Raw genomic sequence first — 19,006 nt, forward strand, 5'->3', positions numbered from 1 at the left:
GGCGGCGGTAAGGAAGAATAAGAAAAAAATTAAAAGAACTACATTACAAAAAAATTTGTGAATCGTACCAAACACATTCCTATTTTTTTTCCATCATGTGAATATAAATTTTGTGTAATTGCCAAACACATTCTTTTTTTGGGAAATTGTTCAAGGGAATATAAAAAGACTATTTCTGAAAAGAAATTATTTTCCGGAACAGAAGCATTACCAAATGGACCCTTCGCCTCTTCCCTTCTTTCGCTTTTACCTTTTTTTCTTTTTCTTTTTCTTTTTTTGCAATTTTATAAAACACTTCTCTTAATATTTCTCATATCTACTTATGTTGACACATCGGCATCTAACAATCCACACCAATGTGTTTATTTAAATATTTAATAGAATGACCTATTCGGTTGAAAAAATAGATATCCAAAAAGAAAAGTTCAGAGACTTGATTGAACAAATAAAGAACGCTCAAAGACTCGAGTGGGGCTCCTCTATCATTCATGTCAATTTTCACCCACCTAACTACTCATGGTAGTGATGTTGGAAGAAAATTGTGTAACAATCCGAGAAATTATCAAAACAGTTCTAATGGCTCACCGCTGGCAGAGCCTAGCATCTTTCTTAGCATTAATAATAGCGGGCTAATCCGCTTTCCTCGTCGTCTATCTCTCATGATTACAGCCGGCGTGGCCGGTGCAGTTGATGGTAGCGTCACCTTTCCTCATCTTGGTACAGCAGCGGCGGCTGGAATATGAAAATGGAAACTTTCGTGGGAGAAAAATGAAGAGGAGAATTGAATGCCGCGGGTCGCCTTCGTAGGTTCGAAAGTGGTGTGAGGCATATAAAAAATTTCCAGACGCTTAAATGAAGGATTTAAAGTTGCCCCCCTCTGGCTTGAAAGGAGCCTAATCAGTTGAATTTTGGTGATGTTATCGGATTCGACGAGAGAACTATCAAACTCGAAAGTCGAGATGCACCCGCATAGTTCGACTATCATGGGTCTTTCGATAATTTCCCAACGTATTAGTCGGCCAGTGCAATTTCTGTACGCAATTTCTGTACTCATGTTAGTGACGTTGGAAGAAAATTGTGCAACAAACCAGAAAATTATCAAAACAATTCTAAACATATTATAAGTGTGCCAATTCAGTTTTAAACTTATTACATTTGTACCATTTTAGTCCATTTGGTCAATTTTGACTTGCCGGTATTGACATGGACACCGACCAATGCTGATGTGGCCTTTTTTTTTTTTTGAATTTTTTTTTCTCTTTATTTTTGTTATTGTTTTTTTTTTTTTTTTCCTCTGCCTAGTCGCCGGAGCAAGCAACGGCTAAAGCCAACAAGGTCGACATCGTCAGCCACGGGTGAGGCTCGTGCTCACCATCATTAGGCGATGGCTAGCCACATCATGGCTAGGTGAGCTCAACCTTGCCCATAGTCCTAGCAAGGCATGACCTTGCTAGATCTAGGTGAGGGTGAGGGCAGCGAGGTCAAGGTTACCCAACCATGGTGAGGCTAGGTCAAGGCATGACCTCTCCCAACGACGACTTAGGCAAGCTTCACCAATGGCCGATGATTGGCTAGAGGAGGAAGGAAAGAAAAAAAAATGAAAAAAATAAAAGAAAATATTTAAAAATTGCCACATCACATTGGCTGAATAGCCAGTGCCGACCAATGTCCACGTTAATACTGGCTAATCAAAATTAACCCGATGAACTGAATTGATACAAATACAAATTATTTAGAACTAAACCAGCAAAAAAAAATGTTTATGACTGAATTTATAAACTTATATTAGATTTATGATGTTTTGGTAATTTTCCTCATAATAAATGGATTACACATACCATCTATCACATAGAACTCCTCTCTCAAGACCCAAAAACTTTTAAGCTACTCTTAAAATTAGTACTTAGGCATCGAACCTATATATATATATATATATCCGCACACACTACAAATTAAGACACCAAACCACATCCAAAATGAAGGTCGTAGTGGTATCCAGGGAATTCGTGAAACCATATAGTCCCACAACAAACCACCTCAAAATCCATAAGCTGTCTCTTCTTGATCAGTTCGTCCCTACTCTTTACGTTCCCTTGGTCCTTTTCTACACCATCGAAGAAGCTGATCGAGCCGCCACAACACCCTCACGCATGATACAACTTCTGAAGCAATCTCTGTCCGAAACTCTACCGCCGTTCTATCCCCTGGCGGGGAAGATCAACGGTGACGGCCTCTCCATCGAGTGTGATGACGAGGGCGTTCTCCTTGTCGAGGCCAGGGCCGAGTTTGCCCTATCGCGGCTACTCCACCGACCAGACTTCGAAACGGTCAGGAAATTCCTGCCTTGCGCCGCTGCATGGAGGAGAGTAGAAGTGGGAGATCGTGTGGCGATGATTCAAGCGACGGCCTTCCCCTGTGGCGGAGTTGTGGTTGGCGTGCTCATTTCGCACGCCGCAGCCGATGGGGCCTCTTTCGCCACTTTCCTCAAAGGTTGGGCAGCCGCGGCCCGCAAAACCGGCGAAGCACCGCGTCCCAGCTTTGATGCTTCCACTTTGTTCATCCAAAACAAAGCATTCTCCGAGGAGGATACCTTCTTTGGTGTGTGTCCTGTCAACAGAGGCAGGTACAGAAATGACAAAATTCTGATATGGTAATGCATGCCAGGGAAAAGATGATAAGAGAAGAAAACCCTAAGTTTTATCTTGGTAACTTTTCGCATCCTCTATTTTTGAAAATATACCGTTTTGCATGCCAATTCTCTTTTTACTTAGAATTTTTCATCAATACATATTATAGTTTTATCACGAATTTGTCATATTTCTATCCACATTAGTAATGTCATACTTTTAGCTGTCACCCCGACAGATAAACAAAAAAGCTAAATGAAAAACCCTTCTCTCGAACTAAGCTTCCCAGCATCACAATCTAATTCTCGATAACTCTCGAGAAGGAGCACTCAACGTGATGACCATTTTTATATGGAAATCCACTTTAAAAAAAATGTAAAAGCCCTCTTCCATCTATCAAGTTGAGATCTTCCATCTATCTAAAATATTCTGGATAATGCTTACATCCCTCTATATTACCACTAGTGTTGGCATAGAGTTGGCTGATGCTTATTCCCTAGAAACTATCATTGTTTCTTCTCTAAGATTCAATCTCATAACTTGGGGGACTTCTATCCCCACACAGCATTGCTCCGGCAGGCTTTCAGCCATTGCAGACCATTCCCCGCTGCCGATGTTCTTTTAGATAGAGATCCGAATCCTAGAAGGCTTTTAGAAGTAGCCCCGCGTTCAAGAGGAAACAAGAGTGTTCAGGTAGTAACTGTTTACACCTAAATTTTAACGGCCCGTTTACTCATTAAAAATTAGGGTTTAATTTTATAAAAAACATATATATATTAATTACATAGCATATAGATTTAGGTGCATTTTATTTTTAATTGGCATTTTATTTATTGGACTGGTGGCGAATGGGTCGAATGGGTGGTTTTGAATTTTAAATTAATAGGCCGGGCTAGGCCCATGAAAGGATAAAATCAACCCAAGCCCGTCGTTATTTTTAATTGATTATCTTGCAAAAAAAATTAAGATTTGATGCGATATTATGGTTTTTTGAAAATTTTAAAAAATCGCATCGTAATCTTATTTTTATCAATAGATGATGAAATCGGGGAAGAATATTATGAGATAAAATGATTTTGTGATTCGGAGATTATAGGCAATTTTCGAAATATTCTAAGAAGATCGCATTATACTTGCCTATAAAAGGGAGCCGTATACGATGATCGCATGGGGGGAGCTTCTTTAAAAAAAAAATCAGAAAAAGTGGAGAGAAGTTTTGTTTCTGCAGTAAAGAAAGAGAGATAGTACGAAGGGAGTGCGGCTGCAGAGAGGAGAAGGGTAAAGGCAGAAGGAAAAGGGGTGATTTGACCCCTACTGTTCATCGTCTTCCCAACCTGCTGCCCACGTTGCTGCTCCAACGCACCCGACGCCGGAGCTCCGACGAAGCCCGCCGCTCCTGACCTTGCCGAGCGCCCCCTGTCACTGCACCACCGCCGCTCTTGACCTCGAATCGCGCCCCCCGACGACCGCGCTCTCGCCCTCGCCGACGCCGCGCCGCTGCAACACCCCCTGCTCCGCCCGCGACGCCGCCCGTCGATCTCCGAGCTCCGCCGTGCCTCCGCACCGCCACTGGTTCGCTCGCCTCTGCCACGCCGCGCCTCGCCCGCGCCTACGACGTCCGCAGCTCCGCCGCCGCGCCTCAGCCCGTGCCCCGTCGTCGTTGCTGCTCTGCTTGCTGACCCACGACGCCGGAACTGAACGCCGAGCCGCTACACACCCGTGGGACAACACCGCTGCGACCCGCAACCCCGCTGTTCGCCGGCCACCGACGCCGCGCCTCCCTGTTGCTGCTGCCGCCCAGTCCGCGCCAATACTCTGACGCCGGCTGCCCACGTTGCTGCTCCAACGTACCCCGACGCCGGCTGTCTCCTTCGCCCGTGCCGCCCCTGTCTCGCCTGACCCGTGACCAGCTGTGCCTGCTGCCGCCCTTGCCGGAGTTCCCCTTCGCCGGACCGATTGACCCGCTGCCCTTGGAGACCCACGGTTACAAGCAGGAAAAGAAAAACAAAAAAGAAAAGGAAAGGGAAATTAGGTAGTTTTATTCTTTTTCTATTTATTTTATTTTATTTATTTCTTTTAAGTTCAGGAGTGATCTTTATTTTATGGATTTTGTAGGCATTATCCACAGGATATTCCCTAGAATTATTGTAATTACTAATTTGATCCATAAGATCTCGGATCATTTTTTTTATTATAATAATTTCTGGGATTTGTCGATAGTAGTTTAAGTGTTGAATCAATATAACTATTAATTTGATCCGTAAGAATTCGGATCAGATTTTAGTTATTTTGAACTCTTTGTTGTGATAATTAGGGTTAAGATAATCGTTAATTTGACCTGTGAGACAACAGGTTATTTTTTCGGTTATTTTGATCATTTATATGATTGCATATCTTGATTGTTTAGATTTACTGTTTAGTTGATAATGTCTTGTTTTAGAGAATCATTAAAAAATCTAAAAATATTTGAATTAGGATTAAGTTTGTTTTAGAATATTTCTTGTTATCTTGCATAGCTAGGATAGGGATTTTAGTTCAAAAAAATATAAAAAAATGCATTTATTTAGGACTTTAGTTGCATGTTTAATTACGTGGCAATTTTAAATTTTGAATTTTTTAATAAAAAATAAAAGGTTAAAATAATCATGCATATGTCATGTAGAATTAGGGCTTGCTCCGCATGTCATTGCATATTAGATCAATTACATGTTAGATTAAGATAATATCTTAGTTTAAATTAGGATTTAATGTGACTTGATCCTTAGTTTAAATTAGATAGAATTTTAATCTAGCTAGATCATTTTTGCATTTTTAAATAGAAATATCAAATGCATGTCATGTAGGTTCATTTAATTAGAACTTCCTCGTTATTAGACTAAATCATTTAATAAATGTCGCATGACATATAACTCGCGTGCTAAATTATATGCGGCATGTCATCTTAGTAAATAATTTTGTATGTCATTGCATCGCATTGCATGTCATTAGAATTAGGTCATTTAGATGGCATTTAATTATTGCATTTCTTCATGTCATATAGTTTAGGTCATGCTGCCATGTCATATTAGATGCATTGACTAAAGTGAAAACAAAAATTGAAATTGCATGTTAATTAGAAATCATATCTAGGGTTGCTGATGTGAATTCTGATTTAACAATGCAGATGCTTTCGTTGCTCCTATGTATGTTTTGCAATATTTAATTGCTTTCTTGAGTGTTAAATTGGTGGTATGCGCACATGTATGATCACCTCACATGTTAGGAAGTTAAATCAATTCAATTGCCAAACATTTTTTTAAAAATGAAATAAAAAGGTACCGAAAGGGCACTAGGATAGTCTAGTGTAATCAAGTCCCCGAACTCATAAATCTCTGGTTCGTAGGAGTAAAATAATTCTCCCGTTACTTTACTTGGGTGTCTAATCGACCTACCAAAAATAGATTAGTGGCGACTCCTGATTAAAATCAATTTGCATGTTAAGAATTCAAACCTAAGTCGCGAATTGGTATGGGCTTGGGAGAGCCCGAGTTAAGTTTAGGCTTAGTAATCCATTAACCTAGTTTTAGGTGGTGAACCCGCGAAAATTAGGTCGCGACAGTAACTATGAGGATGATCTCTAGCTACTAATGAACCGTGCTTCATGGGTCCTCTTCCATGTAGTGTATGACTTAGGATGTACGAGATTTACATAGATCTCTACTAAGACAAGAGGAAACCATCCAAATGCTCGAACTTTGAAGAACAGGTAATTTGCATTGCGCAAACATTTCATAAGTACCTTTCAAATCCATGCATGGGGTACGTTATCATATTGAACTAAAAATTGTGTCGTTTGGTGATAAAATAAATTCATAGGTGAAATTCATGTACAAACGGTCTTGTGATCATAACATGTATGTACTTAAAAATAAGTAATTATTGCCGAAAGTGCACATGTGAATGTAAAGGTGCAATCTTCCATTGCTTTAAAGTTTATAATAAGACACTTGGAATTCTCTTTCCAATCAGATGAGTTTGGATTCATAACAGTATTGCCTGAAGTTTTTCTATTACGTACAAATGGGTGACATTTGGCGATATAGTTACATAGGAGGAGCACTTAATTATTGTGCTCATTTCGCAACGTTAGGACTGACCATCGAGCTGTGCCAACCCACCGTGCCGAGCCTAGGCATAAACTGCCCGGGCCATTTCTTTTTTAAACATAAAATGTATATATATATATATATAGTATAAAATATTAGTTATTGTGCTCATTTCGTAAATCATTAGTAGTTGTGACATGATAGCAAACTAGCAATAATTAATGCATTTGATGTTGCGTTTTATTTATTTTTGTTAAATTTTAAAGATCACGTTGAAATAAATTTAGCGTAATGAATAAGTGATATATAATTACGCATGCATCATTTTAGTTGATCAATATTGGCATCACCGTTTCAAGGTATGGTACGAGGAGACTCGTGTTCGACGCATCGACCATGGCAAGACTCAAGGCCGAAGCAGCTAATGTAGGAGTGCAAAACCCGACTCGCGCTGAAGTCGTCACGGCTTTGATTTGCAAATCACTGACGGCCACAATGACCAAGGTATCCGGCCTCGACAAACCGGTGGTGTTTACCAACGCCGTGAACCTCCGCAGAAGAGCCGTCCCGAATTTCCACGATGACTCAATGGGGAACTATGTATGGCTGCCAACTATTCTATGCCCGCTCGAAGAGAAGGATTATGACGGCCTGCCCAGCCTCATTGGCTGGCTCCGAGAAGCGAAGAGCAAAATAGACGGCGAATTCGTGCGAGGCTTGGAAGGCGACGGCGGATTTAATGCGCTACAGGACGCCCTTGGGGAAATGAGGGAGTTTCTAGCCCGCACGGATCGACTCGTAACGTTCTCGAGCTGGTGTAACTTTGGTCACTACGAGATCGACTTCGGGTGGGGGAGGCCGGCATGGGTGAGCCCAGTTGGTTTCCCGGAGGAATCGGGAAACTTGATCGTGAACACTGTGCTTCTGTTGGACACGAGGTGCCGCAAAGGAATCGAAGCGTGGGTTTTCATAGACGAACAAGAGCTTGAAGTGCTGGAACAAAACGAGGAGCTGACAGAGTACGCTTCCATAAATCCACCTGTTTCGGAGATCGAGGATTGATGATGGTCTACGGTCTCGTTCTCCATGATATGAGCTCGTTCAAGCCTTTTAATTTTGTGTTTCGGGTTACTGCAAAAGGAAGTCTTCGTCTTCATATGAATAAAGTAGAATTATTAAAATAACCAGAGTACGCCATTCTTGACTCGAAGAAAAATAGATCGATCTAAGCAATCTATTGAAATGTCATATCTTATTCTTTATGACATATTTTAGTATAGCATTTTTTAATGAGATTAAGCGACTAATAGGTATAATCTACCCTCTTAGAGGCTAGAGAGAGGACCTAGTAAATCCTAATCAATAGTGTGTTAATCGAGCCTCTCTCATTACGGACTTCAGTTAAACACAATTGCTTACACTTTGCTACTCAACTAGGGCTGTTATTAAGAGAACCAAAATCTAATTCAATAAGATCACTTAAGAATTTAACATATATTAAAATATCCATTAACCTGATTATTTAAAATAGAAAATTAATTAATTAATGTAAGCCTGTATTATAGGAAATTTCCAACACATTGAAGTCATCAAGTTAATCCTATAAGACCTTCAATTCGGTGTAATATTCCACCAACGAAAGTCCTCATTGTAGTAGCTCCATCTCCAGTTTTGATTTAATTGATGTCAGGTCTATCCTGAGCAAATCTCTCCTTCTGCTCGTCACACATTTGCTTTGTGTATGCCACGCTTCCTTATAGACTCTTGTGGAGAGAATTGAAAACCCAAAAGTTATCAAGGAATTACAGATGTCCCTCGCATCAAATCTGGCTGTTGTTGGATCTAGTTTTTATAGCGATTTGTCTGTACACCTGATTTTGCCCTCAAACATGTTTAAATCCATAAAAAATTTTGATCTTTCTCACTATCTTCACGAAAAGACATTGACTTGCTACTCTAAAGCCATTCTCGATCCATGTTGGAAAGCAGCCATGGCAGATGAATTTAATGCCTTCATCATTAATCACACTTAGGATCTTGTATCACTTGATCCTTCTAAGAATTTTGTCGGTTGTAAATTGGTTTTTAAGGTCAAGTAAAAATCCAGTGGAACTATTGAACGCTTCAAAGCTTGTCTCAGTGTACAGAGATTTAAGCAACAAGTGCAATTAGACTATGATGGATTTATAGCCCAATTGTTAAACCCACTACATTTCAGGTTGCCCTCTCCATTGCGATTTCTTCATAATGAGTCATATGTCAACTTGATGTAAAAATGCCTTCTTGCATGGCATCCTTCTTGAGGAAGCTTACATGTAACGACCTCTTGGTTTTTCTCATCATGAGTTCTTTGATCACGTGTGCCGTCTCCGAAAAGCTGCCCATGAATTAAAACAAGTTTCATGTGCATTGTTCATCACTTTAGCAAATTTTTATTATCTTTTAATTTCAGGGCAAGTAAGGTTGATCATTTGCTCTCTCTCTACATAAATATTTATAATTATATGTTGATGATATCTTTGTCACTGGTGACACTCTTAATTTATTACAATTTTGGATTGTTCAACTTTGTCGAAAATTTGTTATGACGGATCTTAGACAATTTTACTATTTCCTTGGTGTTGAGGCTCATAACTGCTCTAATGGTATGCTCTCATTTCAAGCCAAGTCTATTGATGACCTTTTACACAAGTTTGACCTCTTAAAGTTAAACTTGTGTCTCCTCCTTGGCCTTGAAGACTTTGTTGTCTGCTAACAATGGTGAGCTTCTGGCTTTTGCAAGGTTGTATTGACAGATGGTTGGTGCACTATAGTATCTATCCATGACTAGACCCGATGTTAGTTTTGTTGTCAACTTGATTGACATTCATACATCAACTCGGATTAGCCAGTCTTCAGCCTATCAAATGTATGCATAATTAGTGGTTCGAGAGAACTCGCTGACAACACTAAAGAAATTAACTAGGAAATCTATACCTAACTTCCCTCTGACCCTTCTCCACCTCTGTCACGACCCCACTTTCTTTTGCCCTTGCCTTGCACCTCTCTTGCGGCTCGCTTCACACTACCGTCGCACCTTCGCTGCCTTCTCCGTCGCTCCCATATTTTACTCTTGGAATAGAGACTCAGAGACCTCATAAATAATGGATCCACCTAGTCTCAAGCGACCTCCGGTCAAAGGTTTCTAGAGTCTAGGGACTTCGAATGCCCTACATTGGTGCCACCGAAGAGAGAGAGAGAGAAAAAGCCAGTGACGATGGACCGAGTAGACACAGAGGATGCGGGCTATAGCGTCGCGTGACTCGAGCATACTTTGGGAAAAAGAAATAAAGGTAATGAAGAAGGAAAAAAAACAGGGCGAAAAATAGACATCGCCCTTACCTATCACTTCGGTCCTGTTTGATAACATTTCTATTTCTCCAAATTTCTGTTCTTTTGTTCTCAATAACAATAAAAAAGAACAGAAATCCATTTGGTAATGTCAATTAATTTTTATTTCCCTGGAATATAAAAGTTGTCGGGGAACAAATTTAGAACATAAACAAGAGGTAGAAAAAAGTAACTTCTTACTCTTAGGAACAATTTATGGAAATAAATTATTTTCTCTTTTTTTTTTCTTTTCTTCTTATTTGCCGGCCGCCACCCCCTTTGCTGTCTTCCATCGTCAACCACTGCCGCTATCACCCACCGTTGATGACTGTTGATGTTGTCGCTAGTCGGCTAGTTAATCGACTGTAGCTGTCACCAACCGCCTACCTTCGGCTACCGTCGACCGTCACCACCAATTGCTGACCCCCACTGTCGATGACCACCGATGATGCTGCCCACTCTGTGGTAGTCGATAGCGGTGGGTGGCGGGCGATGTCTTTGATAGTCATTAGTGGTGGGTGGCGTCGTTGACGATCATCAGCAGCGGGGTTGGCGGCAGGTAGCGATGGTCGACGGCGACTGGAGATCAGCGGTGGGCGGCAGTAAGGAAGAATAAGAAAAAAAATTAAAAGAACTACGTTACAAATTTTTTTGTAAATCATACCAAACACATTCCTATTCTTTTTCCATTTTGTGAATATAAATTTTGTGTAATTGCCAAACGCATTCTTTTATTGAGAAATTGTTCAAGGGAATATAAAAAAACTATTTCTGAAAAGAAATTGTTCTCCGGAATAGAAGCGTTACCAAATGGACCCTTCGCTTCTCCCCTTCTTTCGCTTTTACTTTCTTTTTTTTTTTGCGATTTTATAAAACACTTCTCTTAATATTTCTCATATCTACTTATGTTGACATATAGACATCTAACAATCCACACCGATGTGTCTATTTAAATATTTAATAGAATGACCTATCCGGTTGAAAAAATAGATACCTAAAAAGAAAAGTTCAGAGACTGAACAAATAAAGAACACTCAAAGACTCGAGTGGGGCTCCTCTATCATTCACGTCAGTTCTCCCCCACCTAATACTAATTGCCCCGTCTCTATATGATTCAAAGAGACTCAATTAAAATATACCGTTTTCTTCTTTCTCGCACACACAAGCACAAGCTGTCATTAATAAAAAGGCGACCGCGGTACCCCAACTCCAAGTCCGATTCGGGTGAACGTTATGAGTTACTTTCGTTATCTTCAACGTGAAAGCCAATGGTCGAAAGAAAGAAAGGGAAACGTTGAGAGTGGGCTAACAGAAACTTTTCATAGGCTTGAAAACTTCAATGAGCGTATCTCGCGTAACAGTTACTTCATGACGGGTAATAGACAGAGACACTATTGAGACAGTTCAGTAGATTTGGCAAAACAATTAATGAAATTGCGTCTGGCTAAAGTTCTACATTTTTTTTTCTACTTAGTTTAAGTTTGTGGTTGAAGGCATTTTGGATTTTTCTAAACTCAAAATAGTCCAAACTTTCGTTATACAAACATGTTGGCGGGAAAGTGAAAAATTGTGTTTTGCCTCCAAAATAGCTTAACTAGAGAGGCCTTAACACTTAAAATTGGATGGAAATTTTCTGGAGTTGGAATTTAGAGATATGAATATCTTGTCCAATTGCCATTCGAGATTGACCAAAATGTCTCTAACTAGAGAAATACCTTTTTTAACGAGTGTTCCAAGGCACTTGTTTGGCAACTAATGATAATAATATTACAATTTGCAATGCATCAATTGCTCATCTATCATGTACAATTAATATCTTGAAAAATCAATTATTTCAAATAAGGTATAATTAATTAGTGCTTCAAGGACACTTGTTAACAGGATTGTAAAGAAAGTTATCTCGGAAATTCAATCTTGACTTATAGCTCTCTCCGCACCATCTCCATCATCGCCCCGCTTCCCTTTGCCCTTGTCTTGCATCACCGTTGCCATTTGCTCCACCATCGTTACACCTCCACCTCCGTCGTCCGTCGCTCCCTTTCTTTTTTTCTCATAACAGAGGCCTAGAGAAGTCACGAATAGTGGATCCGCTTAGTCTAAGCAACCTCAGATCCAAGGGTTCCCCAGGCTAGGGACCACAGAGAGAGAGAGAGAGAGAGAGAGAGAGAGAGAGAGAGAGAGAGAGATAGAGAGAGAGAGTTCGACTTTCAATGTCAAATGTTAGGTGACGACATTAAACTAGGAATTAGATACTTGGATTTGGTTCCCAAACATGTGACTTAAGCTTCGCTACACAACCTTATGAATTAGTCAACTACGCCAGTACAATGCCACATCCCTCTTGCATGTACAATGCAATATTCAATGTTTTAATATAATTTGTAGATATTTCTTTTTCCTTCTTTATCATTTTCTCGAAGGCATTTAATTTCGATCCAAGTTGTAGTTTGACTTGCCATCCTAGTTTGACTTTGACACGGTTGCTCGCAGCGCATCGCATCGAATCTGCCAAAAGCGGGAGATCGAAACCATCTCATTGTCCAATTAACATATGGGAAAAGCCTTATTTTATCCGCTTTGAACAAGTTTATACTGGAAAAAAAGAAAGCATACTAATTAAATATGTAATTCATTGCTAGTTGTCATCAAAACTATATAAATTTCCATTTTATAAAACGCCTTGTCCGGTTGACTAACGTGCTGTCCGATCATGCTCTATAAGATATAATACCGTTACAAGCAAAATTGTCACCATATACAGAAAACAATCTTCGCCGGCACCCGTTGACTGTCGTTCCTGATATTTTCGGAAATAAAGATTCGAAATTCCTCTTTTTCTTATTTTCCCCAGTTATCACATGGGGCATACTTGCCATGAAATTGGAGAAAAAACTACGTTATTATATTTAGGTTGTCTTGGCAATTCCATCTCTAGAAGCAACTCTGGCGTGTTATTCACCGGGTGAAATCATAAATTTGTTGAAATACACGGGCGTCGGTTCATAATTTAATGGCTTGAAACTTCCGGGTAAAGGAGAACACTAGGCACATGCAATGAGTGGCTATATTAATCGATAAATTATGGGGACATATTCTCTATAATTTGTTATTAGTCTCGCTAACGTGTAATTAGCCTTCCGGTAGTCCACCTGATCCAGATAAGACATTCGCTAATATAATCGCTAAGGACGAAATAATCCCACCGAACTTGGATGACCTATGTTAATCTGCAATTATGAGCTTCCCCACATATAATTATTATTATCTTCTTTTCCCTTAGGTAAACAAACAGATGCAAGTCCAATGAGACTAGTCAACACACAACAAACCTCTAACTCTTAGCAAAAGTTTTACTCCAATGGGTAACTTAAACAACCAAAATGCGTTACATCATAGCATTCCAAGTTGGCGATGTGCATCAGTCCGGGTCCAATTTGAAAACTGGATCAAATTAAACTAGTCAATTCTAAGTGGTTCTCGATTTCAAAATTTTGGAATTAGGAATAATTGATCCAGTTTCCGATTCCACATAAGGAGTCGGATCGCTAGGATTGGATTGATGGATCGGTCAAGATTTCTTAATTATTTTTTTATCTTTTTTTTTTTTTTTTTTTGGTAGAAGGTAAGAAATTATTATTATTATTTTATCTTTTATTTTGAAGTAAACCTTATTTTTCTTTTAATATTGGGAAATTTCCAAATATAGGCAGTAGAAGAAACAAAAGAAGAAAAAATCACTGGTTTTGGACAAACTCTAGGATTGGATCAAACCAATCGATCTAGCTTCTAGTTCCATAAATGGGAAATCGACCTTGCCGAGTTGGGTCGGTTGTTTAGTTCCAAATTCTAGATTGGGAATCGGCCCACTCTGAAACTGATCACCCATATTTCGAGTCAGTTTGAGTGTGGAGATAACAAAAACCTTCGTCCTCCGTAGCTTCTAGAAGCCCACGAAAGCTCGCTCATCCTCTCCACTAAGTCATCATCAACTCTTTTGCTAATCATGCACCGGCAATGGCGAACTGCTCGACAATCCTCTTCTCTATACCTAGAAGGCGAAGGCCCTCCAATACGGTATACGTACTTCAGTAGGACCTTCACCTATGTGGACAAGTTCTAGACACCCCATCGCAACGATTAAGTTATTGTCAAGTTGGAAAGTGGTAGAACGTGACGAAACTCGGGCAGCATGCAAGGAGGAGCCAAGTCTTCACTAAGACACATTCATACACACATTGTCTAATGGATAATGTTTGTATTTATAGAGTTTATCTACTAGCTGTTACAGTAATTATATGGACTAATTTAAAATATTTTGAATTTTGAATTAGTTTGTTAACCTAATAACTACGGTAATAATTACATGAAATAAGAATGGTCTAATTCAAATACTTTGAATTAGTCTGTTATTGTAATAGCTACAGTAATAATTAAATAAGAAAGTTGGTAACTAAATTTGAAAGAGTTATGCGTAGTTATCCTTAACAAGCCCCCACAAGTTGAAGGTGGTCTTTTGGATGATCTTCAACTTGGATTTGAGTGTAGCATGGTGACACCGTGTAAGAGACTTGGTGAAGATATTTGTTATTTGATCACATGTGGATATGAAGTGAACCTCGAGTTTGTGTAGTGACAATGGCGGACGAAGTGAACGTCTACCTTTATATGTTTTATTCTAACATGAAAAAGTGAATTCACGATAAGATACATTGCCCTTTGGTTGTTGCACCAAAGGATATGGGGTCTTAATTGAGATATGCCTAATTCTTGTAATAGTGATTGCAACCATAACACTTCTACCATGGCGTTTGCCAATGCTTGATACTCATATTCGGTTGAGGGACGTACAATGGTATGTTGATCTTTGGCTAACCAAGAAATTAGATCTTGACCCATATAAATTGCATAACCTCCTATTGAGCGTCTATCAATGGGCAACCGGCCCAATCTGCATCACTATATGCATTAAATTCTGTTGTGGATTGGGAACTGATGAGTAATTCATGCAAAATGTTTTCCTCTAAGAAGCATAGAATCTATTTCACCATACTCCAGTGGTCTTCTATTGGTTCTTTTAAGAACTGGCAGACTTTGGTTATCGCATATAAGAGATATCTAGCCGAGTTAGGTGGCATATTGAAGAGCTCCTACGATGCTCCTATACAAATTGACATCTTCAAGTGGCTTACCCTAATTGATTAAACTAGAATTTATAACCATGGGCGTGTGAATTGGTTTAACACCATCCATTTTGGTTCGGCGAAGGAGATCTCTAATATACGTATGTTCTGACAGGAGGAGCCCTGATAGATGTTTAAGTACCTCGTTCCCATGAAGTAATTAAATCGCCCAAGTCCTGTATGAAGAACTCCTTATTTAAGCAGTTGATGGTCTCTTGAATAAATGTCGGATTGGACACTATAATAGTATGTCATCAACATAGATGAGCATGTAAAGGGAGAAATTGGGTTGATGTAATATAAAGAGAGAAGTATCAGTTTTTGATCTGATAAATTCTAGGGATTCTAAAAAGATGCTTAACCAGTGGAACCAAGCCTGCGGTGCTTGTTTCAATCTGTATAAAGATTTTTGTAACTTGCATATATGGTTTGGCATTTCTTTATCGATGAACCCTTAAGGTTGAGCTATGTAGACTTCTTCAGTCAAGTTAGTATTTAAAAAATGCATTACTAACATCCAACCATCGGAGTTTCCAGTTCTTTGTCACAACTAATGAAATAATTGTATGGACAGTGGTTACTTTAACAATGGGACTAAACGTTTCCATATAGTCGATACCTTCTTGTTGATTGTAGCCCTTGGCCACTAGGTGGGCTTTGTACTAGTCTATTTAACCATATGGATGTGTCCTAACTCGATAAACTCATTTGGAGCCTACAACTTTTGCATTGGGATTTGGTGGAACCAAAACCCATGTTCCATTCACAACAAAGCATTAAATTATTCTAGCATCGTGTCCTTTCATTTTTCATGTTTATTAGTTTCAGTGAAGCACCGTGGCTCTTCTGTAGAACTTATTTCAGTCATTTTTCATGCTTTGGATATTTAGTGTTGAGCTTTGGGTTTTGATGCGGCCACATTAAATGGGTTCTTAGTTTTTCATAAACCAATTGTGGAGATATCACAATAGCCTACTATGGGAAGGCATTTGAAAGAGCCTCATTAGAATAAGTACCAGCATCATACGAACTAGAAACCAACGTGTTAGATGTTAAAGCAATATTAGTATTTGATAATGTCGGTGATGATTTTTTAAAGGTGGGTGTGGAGATGTTAGAGGGTATGTTAGGAGGCAATATATTACCATTAACACCATGGTTCGCATGGGAGGACATACTAGTGATGGAGTTCGTCAACCAAGGATGTGATTATGAGGATATTTCAGAAGAGTGTGAACCAAATGTGGCCAATGGAAACATATTTTCAATAAAATGAGCATGTCTTGCAATATACACGCGTCCAGTATTGTAATCTAAACAACGGTAACCGATATGCAATAGACTATATCCTAAGAACACACATTGGGTAGAATGGAATGAAAACTTATCCAAATTGTATGGCCTTAATAAAGGGAAAACAACACAACCAAATATTTTCAAAAACTTGTAATCCGGTTGTTGATGGAAAAGTGTTTGAAAATGTGAGATATTATTTAAAAGTGGCGTGGGTAATCTGTTAATAAGGTAAGTTGTAGTTTCAAAAGCATAAGACCAATACTTAAGGGGAAGAGATGCATGGGCCAATAACGTAAGGCCGGTATCAACAATATGGCAATTTTTTTGCTCAACTACTTCCGTTCCACTTGTAAGTGTGTGGACATGCTACTCAATGCAAAATTTCATCTTCTAAAAAATTTTACTCAGGGTTCTGTATTCCTCACCCCAATCAAACTATACGGCTTTGATGGATTTTTCAAATTGTTTCTCAGCCATGGTCTTGAATTTTTTTTTAAATGGAAGGGACCGTAGAGTGACTTTGAAGAGGATAGTACCAAGTATATTTGGAAAAATCATCAACAAATATAACAAGATACTTAAAATCAGAAATATAATCAATTGGAGTAGGTCCCCATACATCAATAAAAGAGGCATTTTACTAATGCTATGAGTGGGGGATAAGGGTGTTTTATGAGATTTTCCTAATAAACAGGAAACACGTTTGTTAAAATAAAATGTAAAACATGGCAAATTGTTTAAATGAATCAAAGAGCGAACTTTGCTTTGTTGGGGATCCATTCGGGTGTGCTAGGTGGTGGTAGTGGCGGAAGTATCAAGTGAGATGGTTTTGACGGAAGGAGATGTGGTATAAAGACCCAAGAGTTGGTATAGTCCATCCTTAAGCGAACCCTGGAGTAGTGGTGTTGTGGTATGCAAATCCTTCACAACAAAGTGAAATAAATGAAACTTGAAGAAATAGTTGTTATCAAGTGTAAAATTGTGTACAAAAAGTGGATTTTGTGTAATGGCAAGGACATGAAGAATATTTGAAAAAGTAAAAGATTTGTTAACGGGATTTTTAAGAGTGGAAGAACTGACATTAATAATATCTAAACCTACTTCATTACCTACACGGAGAGATTCATTACCATTATGTGGTGCACTAATCTGCAGATTGGCAGTCTTAGGGGTCACATGGTGCGTAGCTACAGTATCTAGAAACCAATCTTGCTATGATGGGGAAGGAAGAATCTCGGCCATATTGGCAATAGGTTGAGGTGCACTACGGTTAGACAATAAATACCTCAAATAACATCTTGTAGTCATATGTTTAATATTTTTGACAATTTTGGCATCGACGTTTCCTATTTTTGGATCAATTGCCTAGGTTTCTTGATTACTCCGATTGCCTTGCCAACAGTATTGAGGGTTTAGGGTGGTAGAAAGTTGGAAATTGGAAATCGGTTGTGATTGAGTGGTAGGGATGGATGATGGAAAGGTGTAAGTGGTAACATTTACGTTTATAGGCACCATGACAGAATTTATTCAAAGCTCATGATTGAGGAGCAATCTACAAAGTTTAGGAAAAGTTATCGAGTTTTGTAGCCAAAGTAGCAATAATGTTAGAAAAATCAGAACCAAGATTATAGAAGATGATGGCATTTAGTTCTTCATTCCCTAGAAGCCAATTGGCAACAATTAGTTGATTTGAAATGTACTTTACCTTGTGGAGATAAGCTGGAACAAATTTGTCACCATTGGATGTATTTAGGAGTTGCATATGAAGCTGAAGAGTGCTTGTATGCGATAGAGTTTCAAATGTAGTTTGTAGAGCCTTCCAAATATCGGTAGCAATAGTTAATCCAATCAGATAGGGTAGGTGATCGGGTGAAAGAGAAGATATTATCCAACTAAGAACAAGTTGGTCTTTTCAAATACATTCATCATATATAGGGTTCGGTGCAGCAGTCATGGAGCTTGTGGGGTTGATGGTTGGAGTGGGACAGGTAATGGTGCCGTCAAGGTATCCCATTAAGGATTGGCTGCAAAGCAATGGAAACAAGTGGTTTTCCACAATAAAAAGTTATCACTAGAAAGTTCGAGGTAAAAGTGGTGTTGCATAGCTAGAGTAGAGATGGGAGATGACATTGTGAATAGGAAAAGTCAAAAATTGGAAGAGGGGGAAAAAAAGGAATAGCTGAGGTGTTTCCAATGATCTTACCAGTGCTTTGATACCATGTAAAAATAGACTCTAAGTTTGAGGATGAAGTTTTGCTTATCTTTTAACTCAAACATAACATTTGTATTTATAGAGTTTATCTACTAGCCGTTACAATAATTACATGGACTTATTCAAAAAATTTTGAATTTTGAATTATTCAGTTACAGTAATAACTATGATAATAATTATATGAGATAAGAATGGACTGATTAAAATATTTTGAATAGTTCATTATAGTAATAACTA

General features: G+C 38.9%; 2 protein-coding genes across 2 annotated transcripts; both read left to right on the plus strand.

The window, feature by feature from the left end:
- Positions 1-1,976: 1,976 nt before the first annotated feature.
- Positions 1,977-2,654, plus strand: LOC120294375 (vinorine synthase-like). Its single transcript, XM_039314434.1, has one exon. The coding sequence runs from the start codon at positions 1,977-1,979 to the stop codon at positions 2,652-2,654; it is 678 nt and encodes a 225-aa protein (XP_039170368.1).
- Positions 2,655-7,108: 4,454 nt separating this feature from the next.
- On the plus strand, positions 7,109-7,774 carry LOC104431120 (stemmadenine O-acetyltransferase-like). The gene has a single exon (XM_010043801.3). It carries the CDS (start codon positions 7,109-7,111, stop codon positions 7,772-7,774), a length of 666 nt encoding a protein of 221 aa, XP_010042103.3.
- Positions 7,775-19,006: the final 11,232 nt, after the last annotated feature.

Source organism: Eucalyptus grandis, chromosome 6 (assembly GCF_016545825.1).
Source record: "Eucalyptus grandis isolate ANBG69807.140 chromosome 6, ASM1654582v1, whole genome shotgun sequence".
In the NCBI taxonomy this organism is placed as follows: Eukaryota; Viridiplantae; Streptophyta; class Magnoliopsida; order Myrtales; family Myrtaceae; genus Eucalyptus; species Eucalyptus grandis.

Coding starts and splice junctions, on each gene's coding strand:
- LOC120294375 (XM_039314434.1), top strand. CDS start 1,977: ATGAAGGTCGTAGTGGTATCCAGGGAATTCGTGAAACCATATAGTCCC.
- LOC104431120 (XM_010043801.3), top strand. CDS start 7,109: ATGGCAAGACTCAAGGCCGAAGCAGCTAATGTAGGAGTGCAAAACCCG.